Source organism: Lissotriton vulgaris, chromosome 2_2 (assembly GCF_964263255.1).
Source record: "Lissotriton vulgaris chromosome 2_2, aLisVul1.2, whole genome shotgun sequence".
In the NCBI taxonomy this organism is placed as follows: Eukaryota; Metazoa; Chordata; class Amphibia; order Caudata; family Salamandridae; genus Lissotriton; species Lissotriton vulgaris.
In genome coordinates, this window is record NC_141688.1 from 85,497,234 (window position 1) to 85,511,127 (window position 13,894).

General features: G+C 46.2%; 2 protein-coding genes across 3 annotated transcripts in view; one reads left to right on the forward strand and one right to left on the reverse strand.

The window, feature by feature from the left end:
- Positions 1-3,481, forward strand: part of ULK3 (unc-51 like kinase 3) — a 249,596-nt gene extending 246,115 nt beyond the window's left edge. For both annotated transcript variants that reach the window (XM_086959332.1, XM_086959333.1), the window contains exon 16: positions 1,954-3,481. In XM_086959332.1, coding sequence (XP_086815458.1) covers positions 1,954-1,970 — 17 coding nt within the window. In that variant the 3' untranslated portion in view covers positions 1,971-3,481. The remainder of the gene's footprint in view (positions 1-1,953) is intronic.
- A 1,214-nt stretch (positions 3,482-4,695) lies between these two features.
- Positions 4,696-13,416, reverse strand: LOC147729048 (growth arrest-specific protein 1-like). Its single transcript, XM_086959334.1, has one exon. It carries the CDS (start codon positions 12,472-12,474, stop codon positions 11,566-11,568), a length of 909 nt encoding a protein of 302 aa, XP_086815460.1. The 5' UTR covers positions 12,475-13,416; the 3' UTR covers positions 4,696-11,565.
- Between the last annotated feature and the right edge of the window lie 478 nt (positions 13,417-13,894).

Sequence of the window (13,894 nt, forward strand, 5' to 3'; positions counted from 1 at the left end):
GTGAAAAAGTATGTGTGATTGAGAATAATTAGGATTGATTGAAACTGAGAGTGCAAGTTAGTGGGAGGGTGTGTGTGTGTGTGTGTGTGTCTGTCTGTCTGTCTGTCTGTCTGTCTGTCTGTCTGTCTGTCTGTCTGTCTGTAGGCCTAGCCATGGCAAATGGTGGTATTGGAGTAACTTCTTGATATGCTGGATGTAATTATTATCATTAGAGATGGTATATGGTGCCAGCACGGGCAGGTATCCAAGACAAAAATGCTACTGCTGGCCTACTAGGGGTACATTTTGACATGACACCCATAATATACAGATGATATCAATGGGAAAATGCTGGCAATGGCCTATTGTAAGGCCTTTCCTGGTGCATGCTCAGCCAGTCTCGACCACGCCCATGTTTCCATTTATAAATAAATCTTCCGTCTCCCGAATTACATCCACAGGGCAAGACTATGACTGGAGCTGGACCTTCAAAGACAATCGATTTTCTGTGAGGCTGACACCCTGGAATAGTATATAAGGACATTAAAAACTGCAGATAACACGCTTAAAGCCCGGTTAAAAGAAACTCTTGCCAGCTCCGGGTAGTCGTGGAACCGTCAAATTGTAAAAGCCACAAGAACACAACATATCAATGAATCATTACTAATTACAGACTATATTCCATACAGAGTCTGTAAAAGGGTTATTAACAAGCAGGTTAGACAAATTTCCTACCAGATGGACATTCAGGCCTTAAAAACAATTATCCTACTTCCCTTGAACGCCTCATACCTCCCTGGGGTACCTCAACCTTACCTTATGGATAGTCTTAACGCAGTGGCCCGTAAAAATATAATGTTCATGTGTCTCCTAGGTTTGCGCTCCACTGCCTTCAACCGATGGGCTCCAACAAGTGAGGAGGGGCCTTGCAGACTGTGCAACTACAGGTCTGAATCATGGTTGCATCCTCTATGCTGTTGTCCCGCACTTGACGCTCCTAGAAGACTTCTTTTAACCCCATTATATTTAAAAAGGGGCATCAGAACATGTTGGGAGGCATCAGCTCTCTGCTTTAATTCCCCTGATATTCAAGTGCTTGCAAGGTCTGAAAAATATGTGAAACTCTTGGACAACCTGCTTTCACCCTCTCCTGCCCCTGCCCTACCAGTTCCTCCCCCGCAAAAACTTATCACAGACTTTTTTTGCACTTTGCACTAACGTCTCTGTACCAAATTATTTTATCCTTGGTTTTGGAAACCTGTCACATGATTACAATAGTAACTACAAGACTACCTCATCAGTAATATGTGTATGAATTTAAATCTGATGGTTTGCTTCGTTTTTGCTTTTTAACGTGGTAACAGCGCTATGATGACATTTTATTGCAATGGTTTTAATAAACTGTGCTCATTTAATAAACTAAAACTAAACTATTGTAAGTAATTCTTGACAAGAAAGTATTAACTTCATATGGGGAGCGGGCGGCACTCATGTCATTCTTTGGCCCTGGCACTATGAATGTAATTATTGCCATGGTGGCTTGGGTGGGGGTTCTGCGCACACTGCACATTTTTTAAGAAATTGTCACATTTTGGGGAGTATATAGGTGCTGTTACAGAGCCTATGGCTTTTTGGCAAATTTCTATGAAATTTGTGATTGAAAGTGTACTATTTGACACAATGTTTTCAAACTTTTATTGGTGGGAGAACCCCCTTGAACTCTCCTGGGACACATTGAAGTTGCTGCCATTCGGGGCAAGTATTATGCCCATCCACTTTCAAAGCTCACCAGCCACCCCTGCCATAGTATAGGCAGTTTGGGTAAATTTGCAGCTATTTTGTACTGGTCTTCCTTTGGAGGTGTCTGTCCAATTTTCTGGTTATATCATAATGGGCACGCTCTGGCAGAGCCTCTCGTCAAAGATTAAGTTTTATGTTTTCTGCTTATTACCCTGATTTTGTTTTGTATTTCAGGTTGCAGCCTCCAGTGAGGGGTCCAGTGATTGTCTCTTTTGGGAGAGACTGCAGCTTCCCGAGTCCTCTATCTTCAAGGGCTTCAAGTCCAGCCGCAGAGGAAATCAAGAAATGTGTCCAATTCATTTAAGATAGACACGTGTGTGCGTGCTTATGTGTGAATACTGTATTTTATGTTTTAGATAATTTAAAGAAAAATATTTTGATCAAACATGGTTGCACTGTCGCTGTACTCGGGTACTGCTCACTGTGATTGATGGATGTGAGGTGTCTACAAAATAGTTTGTGTGGACACCCTAAACCTGGTTACGCGTGTGGTTTTGTTATCGTCTTAAATAATAGAGTAGGAATGGCTTGTTAGCCTCAGCTCATACTGCAGCTGTCACACCTAATGGTAGTGTTAGCAGAGGCCAATGGGTGTAATAGATGTTACGGCTGCTCTCCATTTTACCCGCCCCTGGAGGGGATCATTCCTCTGAAGATTGCCCTGGAGTAGAAATGATCTTAATACAGATTTTCTCAAATCTTCTTGGGTGAAGATGACTCCAGAGCAGGGGTTTCCAATGTGTCAGATTTACAGGATAACTGGATATTTAGATTATTCCCTTTTATAATGTATCTCATGTTGATACCCTGAACATCTGGCTCAGTTCTGTCGGCATTGGAGACCCCATTAAAGAGTCATCTATTTTATGATGGAAGGCTTGTCATATGATTGGACCTGAACTTTGGAGCGAGGACAGCCTCTGAAAGGGAAATGCGATGAACCTCCTGCTCCCAAGCATTGCTCCAGGTCATCCGCTGTATAGATCAGGAGACTGACGTCCCCTCTTAGTCTCCAGGGAGGAGGTCCGATGCACACCAATGGGCAATATGGTGAGTGGAGTCCTGCACTGATACTGTATTCTTTGTAATTTGTCTATCTATGGGTCATTCACAAAGCCTCACTGAGTCAATGGTGGGCAAAGGATAAGCAGCACTAAACATTTCCCAGGCATTAAATGCAGCTTCTGTTATGAAAAAGAAGTGTCTTCTTAAGGGGGTGGACTGGCATATAGGGAACTCAGTGGGTTTTCTGAATGACCAGAGAGCCTGGGGTGCACTCAGGTATTCTGCCATGTGACTGATTTTTCAAGGCCTTCCACCCTTTGGGAGCCATTCGTCCTATCTGGAAATCTGAATTGCTCTCTGCTCTAGCTCATCCTGAAATAGCACCCAATTCTGTGTAGGCCAGTCCACCTTTACTTACCTGTCGTAAACCTGAATTGAAATAGGATATCACCATTCGAAGACAATGTCCTTTAGTGAGTCACTGCTCTTGTGGCTACCTGGGCCTGCAACTCACTTACCTCCATTTTGTTTGACTGCAGTGATCAAGGCCAAATCTAAAATGGCTCCCCTACCATTGCAACAATGATGCTATGTCAAAGAACACAGCCCTGGGATTAAATTAGTCCCAGGAGTCTTGCACTTGGTTTAGGAAGAGGATGGCAATTTTCAATGAGTTTAAATAAAGATCTTCTCACACTGTTTGTACCACTTTTGTTGGTGATATCTCACGTCTTGCTCAATGATAACCAATGAAGTATTTGGCTCCAGCAATTATGAAATCCACCGTAAACTTTCACTTGACTTCCTTCAAGTAACTAACTGTATTTGTAACTTTTTTGTTTTTCATAGATAGTAACTAATGCAGATGCAGAAAGCTGTGAAATGCAGATTTACTTGTGTGCCCTGCAGTTTCTATCACTCAACTTATAAGAGTGAACCTAGCTTCTTGTCCCTCTGACAGCCGGGGGATTCAAAATATAGTTGGAAAATATCTTTGTGGGTTGACTGCTTGCTGCAGACATCTTTGTACTGGAGGGAAGAGGTGCATGGATAGGCTCCACTTTTCCTATTTATGAGATTGGCATAATGTGGCCTGCTCTAGAGACAGTTCAGTTTGTTGTGAATGTGGGCTTGGCTGGCATTAGTCTCCTGATGCCGTCTGTACGTTCAGACGTGAATTTGTTTCTCCATCAGCTGTGAAGACCTTAGTCACTCTTCTTCAGAGCCACGGGAGGATCTTTCTCTGCTCATAAAGATTGAAAAATGGATGCGGAGAATGTGGACTTGAGCCACTTTCTACCTTCCTTACAACATCTATAATAGCCTCTTCTCTCCAGACCTTCCCTAGCACTAATGCTGATTCACACCAGACTAGTACTCTAAAGGCATCAAGCAGATGCCCTGGATCCTCATAGACCATGGTTTCCCAGAGTTTTTTTTAACTCGTGCTCATATCATTATACATGGGTTTCTTGGCTTTAGTGTTTAATGTAATCTTTTGTTTACATACACAAACAAAGGGGAGTTAATGCAGTTTTGAGAGCAACTAGTCCAGACGCTTGCACAGAAAATTGTTAACTTTCAGACTGAGCATCTGTCCTCAAATAATAGCAGTGGCTTCTGTTTCCCCTAGAAATCCAGGGTCATTGCTAAAGAAGGCGTTCCACTGTGGAAATATTCTTGGGAAGGCGGAGACCAAGTGAGATCTTCCCCTGCAGGTCTTTGCTTCCTCCAGTTAGCGTCGTTTATTTGACTCATTATTTTGAGGAGGGAGTACATTGTGTTTGCTTGTAGGTGATGCAGGCAGTCTTGTATTTGCTTTCTGCATGAGAGGCAGACATTGTAGTGATGTCTGGACGGTAGGGGGATTGAGAATAATGCTGAATTGTTCCTTTTTCTGTATTTAACACTGGCAATGACCATGGCTGAGATTAAGGTCTGATCTGGGGAATATTTTCAGATGGTGGTTGTTAAGTAAGATCTTAATGAGCATTTCGTGTGGACGTACTAGACATGTAGTGAATCTGTGATTGGGTACTGAGTTACCTGCTTCTAGTATTCCGGTTGTTTGATGTTGAATCTTAAATCCATCCATATTGGTCAACCTGTGAGATATTTTTCAGTGGAGCGATACTGGTGTTTAGTCCCCTTATACTGTGCATTAAGTGAGTTAAATTGCAACATTCTGTGGTACATAATGGACTTTAAGAGAGATGATACTCGTCACGTTCTACACATCAGTGGGCAGATGCTGGCCGCTTGCTGACATGGTAGTGAGTTTTCCGTGATCTGTTACTTCTGATATTAGTGGGCTCTTAATAACACTGTTGGTACTATTTGATAGCAGCGCTACATGGCATCGTAGGCGACTGTAAATCTAACTCTTGTCGAGTAATACAGCTTCCAACATTATGCATTTGAATGGGGACTCTTTGGTGTGAAAGCAGAGAAGGCCTATCCCACTTACCTCCTACACCTGCTTCTGCCCACCTCGCCACCCAGCACTCTTTTTTAATTAGTGGAGGCGAATGTCCCTCTGGTGAAAGCCTTGTTTGAACAATATTAGTCTGCATTAATAGTTGAGATAACTCATTTGAACGAGTGTCTAGTCCTCAGGTTCCACCTGGCAGAGGCCTCCAATATCACTCATTGAGTGGTTCTCACACAGTTGTCTTCAGTCACACTGGCCTTCCTCAGTTGAGTTTAGCTGAGTCCCACCTTGGCCTGGAACACTCTTCTGAAGAAAATAACGATCAGTAACCACCTTGAATTTAGAAGACATCTAAAGACCCTAATACCAGTGGGACTAAACTCATATTGAACAACTGGTTGGTATATGAAAGTGGTGAGTCTGTCTGTCGCACGCTTTTTGCCGCACTCATCCCTTAATTGCGTGCTGCTTCATAGGTCTCTCAAGCACCTTGCTCACACCACCGCTGCAAAACTCTCACTCCCCATCCAACATTTTCCCAACTACAACCAGCACCCTTACAACATTGTGCTGTGAAGGGCGCCCAGAAGCTTGAATGAAATCGGAGTACTCTACGGCCTTGTCTGAAGAATGAAGCCTAACACGAACTGATACAAACGGAGTAGCTACTTAAGTGACACCCAGAAAAGTGCTCTGAGCTTCACGCAGGGCAAGAAAGTTTTATATAAAAAAAAAATACAAATGGAGTCACACCGTGCTCTACTTTCTAGATCAATGGACCTCTTGTTAACAATGGAGTCTGACATTTTGATCTGGAGTTGAACTCTGGCCCGCGCCTGCTGTCTTTTACACTCTGATGGAGTCTCCTATCTCTGTCTGAAGTCACACTTGAACTCTGGCCAGCTTTAGCAGTCTTTTACACTCTGGTGGAGTCTCCTCTCCCTGTCTGAAGTAAACTGTGTCAGCTTCAATTACCTTAGTCTCACGCCTTGGTCTGGAGTCACATTTTAACCCTCTCTGAGAAGCATGGTTGCCAGATCACTACATATTGGCGAGACACCAAATTTCAGGCCTTTGGAATGGATTGCATTTTACAAAATATGATTATCAGGTTTGTTAGTCCAGTTGGTTCCAGCAGAAGGTGGCAACAGGCCTAGAATGCATTGATTGATTAAATGAATGAATGTCCAGAACTTGAAAAAGGCAGTGGCCCCATAGTCTTTTATGGAGTATTACATCTTGAAATTGGACGTTTTCTGAAAAGTTACCGCCTTTGGTCCAAAACTCTGAAGTCCTGCAACTAATAAGACGTTTGCTTCAGGTCCACACCCCTTCCCTTTCTTAAATACGTTCTTGTAAATTACATCTGCAGACACCTCCTCTGGATAGGTATTTTACAACATTTCATTCACACCTTACCAATCCCACCCAAAGCCATTATCCCATGTAAATACATTGTATTTGCCAGCGCTAAGTTAGCACTCCTTACAAAGAAAAATTCCATAGACCGTTTTGGGGGGAAAACTCTTTATAAAGATTCACGTGTTGTACTGTTGGAAAAGTTGAAAAAACATTTTAAAAAACACAGTAGTCCAAAAACATAACTTTTCTTTCTTTATACAACATAAATAAATCTCATTTATTTTCATCTTTACTGTACAAAATGATTTCTTTAAAGCAAACAGATATAAAAACAATATATACAGGCTCTTGTTTGTGAATGTAACAAAATGTGGCCAGGACAGCCTACTTGTAAGTGAATGCAGAGAAACCGATGGCTACTGAAGCATTGCGGACCCGGCTCTTCTTTTTAGCCAGTCTGGTAGCCATTTTAGTCTGTGATTGGACGCCCCAACCACTAGGATGAACGCACCACCTGGGTTTATGACACCACATGCATGAATATATTTATTTATTAATAAAGGGCCTTCCATATATACACAGAGAATGTAAATAAACGTAAGCATAATTGATTTGGATTTGACCATAGTTTGATCTGAAGTTGGGTAACTTTATTTTTTAGTAGTACTATTATGTAGCAGGGGACAGAATGTTTCCTGACCTGAGCTTTGAACAATGTCACACAATGTTTTCATGACCTTTTACTGTCTGTGATTGGCTTAGTGGACAGTTGAGATCCCTTTAAACTACTGGTACAATTATCTTGCCTGATAACCAATAGAGCTCTCCACCCTGACCCCAATCGCGAGAGGCAGATTTAGGTGCTGAGACTGTGTGGCTGAAATAACATTTCCAGCCAGTATCCCCACATCTAAACCTAGCGAATTTAGGGGGTCGCGGGGGGCTTTGATATCTATATCTGTACCCTTTGGACTTTAACAATTCATAATACCTGGTGGTTGCTTTAAATCAGGCTGGGGGCTGTATAGCTGCCATGATTCCCAGGCCCGTGAGTGATGTACAGCTGCAGGTCATGTTTTTTATTTGATTTCTTGGGCTTGTAGCCTTGTACTATAATGGAATAAATAGGACTACAAGCGTCAGAACTAAAAGAAAAAATCCTGGAGTGGAGCAGCACATTCCATATGGACCTGGAAAACGTGGCAGTACTCGGGCTAAAGCAAAGACCAGGAACAATCGCAATGTTTGCAGTTAATTATAGGAGAAAGTGCATCTCTTTTTCTGCCCCCTTAGAAGGTAAAGTCGGCCTGCCAGCTAGCATGACTGTGGGCGAGCTTCAAAGCCTCCTTAAAGTAATATTTCAGAAAACAGGTATGCATGATTAGTAACCTCTTCCAGGGGTTAACCAAGTTTTTAAAATAAAAAATCGCGACTTCCCACTAGCAGAGGTTGGGCTACAGTTATGCATCGACTGAGGGGCACTCGATGACCTAATTGACGGCGTTTATCAACACAGAAACCCGACACCTGTGCACTGATTAATTATAATTGCAAATTAGTACAATCAGTATCATATGTGTTTATTAAATTCCTTCCTGTCGAGGGCTCTTACCTATTTCTGAACTGGAACTCAAAAAACCTGCCTCTGAGTCCGGTGCACCAGGGCTACAATGCCGTGGCTGGGGCAGGCAGGTTCACTGGGCAGTGATGCTCTCAGGCAGACCCGGCTCAGACATCTCTGGAAACCAGGGCACGTGCTAAAAGTACTGCCACGCGCCTCGGCAGATTGGAAGGAAGTTTGGGATTCTCCAGGTAAATCTGGACGCCTGGTTACCCGACTCCTGGTGGTGTCTCCATTTGAGAGCATGCTTCCCTCGCACTTAGGTGGCACGTGGCAGGTGTAAAACCATAATATCCTGTTCTTTATTGTTGTTTCTTGTACTTCTTGTCGTCCTTTACATAGCTGTGAATTGGACAGGGTGTGTGGTGAGTAGAGTATGCCACCGCACTTGCTGTTTGCAGTATTGTGCTTCCATGCATCAACCTAATGTATTTTGGACGTTGTCATTGTTTAGATTACTTTAACTAATTTGGCTAACACTCCTGATGGTAATAATTTGTAATGTGAAACCCCTGAACTGAAAACACGCTGTGCACGATTACATGGACTGGGATGGCCACCCTATGTCGGTGGCCCAATCCTTGTTTTTGCCAGCAGCACACTAAGAATGTTGGGATTTGTAGTTTTCATGTTCTTACTCTAGGCTTTGACGTACTGTTTCCAGCTTTCGTGCTGTTAGTTTTCCATCTGCGTACAACTGAAACTGCCCTTCAAAAAATGGTTCCAGTTCACCAGTTGGCATGGGAAAAGTGACCAAATCAATGCCAGGGAAAAAAATGCTACTGGGTGAGTGTATTATGCCTGACGTGGGCACTTGAGGTCTCTGGTGAGAAGTATAGTGTGACCCAACAGGCACCCCTCGCGTTTGCTTTCGCTGGGCCTGAAAGAACAAAGGCCGTTCTCTTCTGCCCCCCAGAAGGATTCCTGCCCCTGGCATGTCTCTGACACTGACACGTGATTGCATACAGCTGCGCTGCTGAAACATTTTCTAATTGTCCCTCGTTGTACGTCGATGTCTAGGGTTTTTCTTTGCATTCATGTACTAGTACACTAGAAAATGCACTGTTTTAACTACGAACGCTTCATTTGATTACTTATTTGCACCTAGAGCGCTTAGTGCGTCGACGTTAGTATGAAGCGCTGTGTAAATGCGGGAGGTGAATTGCCTAAAGCGGGGAAGAAGCTGGCCAGCCCCATGGGATCGTGCAGGATTTACTCAAATACAAAACTCGTTTTTTCCATCTAAAGTTGGCTTGTCTGGTGCATGGAAGGGGGGTTCATTATGCCTCGTCCACGAAGATTTCAGGACTGCAAGCCAGACCTACTCTCTATCACACACTCGTGTGTGTGTGTTTTATACAAAGACGTGCTCTCATGCCCTGGAATGCCTGCGCCACTCAGGGGGACTGACGAGGTGATACAAAATGTAAACATGCTATTCCTGCACAATACCGCATGGGGTGCTCGCGAGGCGACATTTGTCAGAGAGTAAAACGTGTTGTCCGGTTGACTGTGAGAAGCGAACTGTGGACAAAGGCGGAGACTCCGAGTTAGTCAAGACCCAGGACGTCAGACGGCAGAATTCCTAAATGTATGAAGTAGATATTGGGAGTAATTATAATGTAGAATCAAAAACAGCCAGGATTAATCAACCTTCAGATCTGAAGGAGCGGGGTGTTATTCGGAGCTGGCGAGTGGTGAAACTAATAGAGGCAGCCCCCCAGTACCCGCTGTTCTTACAGTTTTATGTCGCGCGCACTTGATCCGAAGATATCGGCGGGCTTTCCTGGCAGCACTGGGCACATTACAAAAGGACACGTTCATTTTTTTGTGTTTTTAGGCACGGGGAGATAAAGAGTGGATATGGCGTAATGATCAGAGCTACCGTTTAAGGAGCTGGGGAACCAAGTTGGAGTCTCGGCGTGGGCTCAACACCCTGTGATTCTGGGCACATCACTTAATCTTCCCGTGTCTACCAAAATGAATGTGTCCTTGTGTAATGTGCCCTTGTGCTGCATTCGAATGCCCTTGTAGAATGTGAACTTGTAAACAGGAAGACGTAACCACACAATAAAGCACACACAGCAGGTGCTCGCACATTTTATCGAAATAATTGTCATTGTGACCACCTTGGTGAAGTGAATGCCCTGGCATCTACAACATGGGCGCATTAGCATACAAGTGCACGTGCTGCATCGGAATGCCTCCTCTATCTTTATTTACATACGTGCTACATGCTACTTACAATTAATCTTTACATTCTTTGCGAACACGTATATAGCAGTCCCTGCCCTTGCTGTTTTTTTTAGCATAAATGTAAAAAGGTGTACACACAAATGCCACATTGTGTACTCATTTTCATAAACAAAGCTCTTGCACATAGTACTCACATGCATGCACATAGATGGAAATGCTACGTCAGAATGCTCTTGCCCATTGTGAGCACATACATATGTAAATAGGTGCACATCCTGTAACAACTTGACTATAAACGTCCTGTACTCTGGTGTATTAGACTGCCCCTGCACATTCCAGACAGATACTGTGAGAATTATCACATGGTGCATGCTAACACCCATGTCAAAGCATGCCCCTGCTGCATCACCCCCGCACCCTTCACAGGTGTTTACTGTGTACATGATAGCGTAGCTTTAGTTAATATTATGCGAACACCCTTACCCTCAAGAAAAATACGGCGGCCTGCAATTTGAAAGACTGGTCCCGTCAGATGGTGGCGTTACCCTTACGTCCTATTGGCTGTGGCTGGCCATTGAGGCGCCAGCCTCCCCGGAGTCTGGCTTTACGTCAGAGGATGGTACACCAACACCAGCCACCCACTTCTCTCTCACCCCCACTGACTGCAAGCTCCCGTCAACAGTGGCGTTGAGAGCAGCTGTAAAACCTGGGGGGGAGTGTGTGCCGATTAAAGACACAACCGGGACAGGCAACATGAACGTGGGGCGAGTTCTCGGAAGGGCCTCACTCTGGGTACTGGGGAAGACATATGGTCTGCAGCCTGGCGAGGGACTGACTGCCCCACCAATGCTGGCTTTTTAAAGGCAGAGACCTGGGGAGAATTATCCCAACAACCCAATGGCCAGGCCCTCTCTGAGCAGAGAGCTGCTACCCTGAACCCTTGACGCCACGTCTACCACCACGACCAGATGTCCCATTGCTTCTGCTCAGCTGAATACTAACTGTGCAAGGCAGCCTCTAGCAGAACTCTCTCTGAGCGCCTGGACTATCATCTGAGCAGAAACCTCAAGAGCAGATAGCAAGCTTCACGCTGATAGGGCCCCAGGTCTTCCACCACTGATGTGGAATAAGTGGTCCTCTCGGACCCATCTTATGAGTGGTATTCCCCCCGCTACAACCCAAACACAACCAGTACACCCAAAACGAGCAGGTGGGCTGCTACAGTAGGCTGAGCAGCTCTGGCCTTACCCCTTGTGCTCTCTCTCCTGGGACCCTCTTCCTCTCCCCCTTCATCATCGCCTTCATCATCCTCATCATAGTCACCCTCATCCTCCTCTATGCTGCTCCCTACGGGCCGCAGCTCCCCTGCCACCCCAAAACATAGGCGTCCCATGTGGACCTTCAGCACTTCGCAGAACGGCCGCTCAGGCCCATCACAGACGCACTGTTGGAGCGGTGGTCCAGCAGCAGAGGCCAGCAGCTGCTCAATGGTTTCCCGGCAGGCCGCTGTGCAGCGGCGGCCATTGAAGAGTTGGCCACAGCGAGCAAGGTAGGCGGCCAAAGGCCTGCGGCAGGCTGGTTCCTGTTCACAGTTTAGGCGCGCCCCCATGCAGCCTCCAGCCGCTGAGGTCCGGGGTAGGCAGGGCTCAATGGCCACTTGGAGTTGGTGGCACTGCCTGTCCCGCCCACACTGGCACCCCTCCAGTGCTGGGCCAGCCTGGGTTTGGTTCAGGTGCACAAGAGATGCAATGCAATGACTGGGACAAGCCGGGCGAGTAGGCAGTGGTGTTCTCCGGAAAGACCCCGACTCAAAGCTTAAGACGGCACTACAGGCTGCTTGGTACTGCTCATAGGCCCCGGTGCAGGCTGGTTCAGCCTGGCAGCGGAGCAGGGCCTCCCAGCATGGCACCGCAGCCCAGCAGCTACTGGAGATGTGGCCTAGGATAAGGAGGGTCCACCAAACCTGCACTGGGAGCACAAGGGACCATCCTGTTCTGGATCCCACTGTCCGCTCTGAGATCATCTCCCAAGTAGATTCACCGACTTCACAAACTCCTCCTGTGCTCCATCTCTGCCTCATGTCGGTGTCCACAGCACCATGATGTGCCCGCAGGCTTCAGTCGGCATCCAATGTCCACGTAGCTTAGGTTCTCAGTGTTTATTATCCATGGTGGCACTGCCTCGTGGCCATGGTGTCAGCCCTTATAATCCAGTGTCCAAAGTTCTCTTGGACTCAGTAGGTAAGAAAGTTGTATCCACAATCCAAGGCTCTCTGGCTTTATAGTCTCACATTGGGCCACCTCCAGGTCTCGGTCTGATGCAGTATCGACCACTTTGTGGCCTGCTTCTGTGCTTGGTTGGTGTCCGCAACTCTTTGGCACCTGTTTTAGCCTGGGAACCGTCAGCCTTTCAGCCCCCACTTTGGGTATTGTGGTGCCACCCACCTGGTTCTCCAGCTTCTTACACCAACAGCTGAATCGCCTGCTCCTGGGAGGCTGTCTACCACTCGATGATCCCTTTAGCAGCTCTCCCCTGCTTCCAGTCTTGTAGTCCCAGATGCCAATGAGTGCACATGGCTTCTTTCATGGTACCACTGGGCTTTGAAAATCTCACGCTGCTCCAGTGTGCTACAGCTGAGGTTGATCACACTTCTCTATTCGGGTCAATCCTCGTGGAAGACAGCTCGATGGGTTGAGTCATCTCTGCATAGATCCGTCTATAACTGGCAGGTCGCACAATCAAATCCAACTCGGCCTTTCATCCTCCTATGGTCGATAGTGTTCAGCTCGATAACAGCGACATCTGCTGCTCAAGCACCTGTTTGATGGTGCTCGCAGAATGCTACGCCAATGTCAGTCTCTACAGCCCTGGGCTAGGTTGGTTTGAAGCTCTCCACTCCAGATCGGATGGCGACACTCCCCGGGTGGTCTTGTCTTTGGCAGTGCCACCCAATATTCCCGCACATTCAGCATGCAATGAAGAAGGGTCCAGCCTGTCGTCAGAGCAGCCTTCCTCTTCCGGAGCTCAGCAGACAGTGAGCAGGGGCGAGTAGGCGTCCCTCCAAAACTCTCAGCATTCGTGAGGTCAGGGGTCGGTCTGGGGGACACCCCCTGCCTCATTACGCTGTCCAGCCCCACGCAGAAAGGGAGAGGGGAGGTCGGGGGCTCGGTATGCTTCTCTCTCCGCCTATTGGAGGGGTGAGCTCCAGCCTTTTCACACCCCCTTCCCTACTAGGATGAAACCTATTGTTTGCCCATTTGCACGGGGTAAGCAGATGAAAATGCTATAAAGTCTGCCCCCCTCGTTAAAACCACCATCTGTGTGGGGCAGCCACTTGCCAAATGGGCTAAAACGTGCAGAAAGTGGGTGGGAAGTTTGCAGTGGTTGCATCTCACCATTGGTACATCTGCCCTCCACGAGCTGATTTCTTCCCATACCTCGAGCACGCATATGATATGTTTGTGATGAAGTGGATTGATTCTTCCTTTCTGCATAGGGTC

Bases quoted from the DNA above. Each gene is read 5' to 3' on its own strand.
- LOC147729048 (XM_086959334.1), bottom strand. From the start codon at position 12,474: ATGAGGCAGAGATGGAGCACAGGAGGAGTTTGTGAAGTCGGTGAATCT.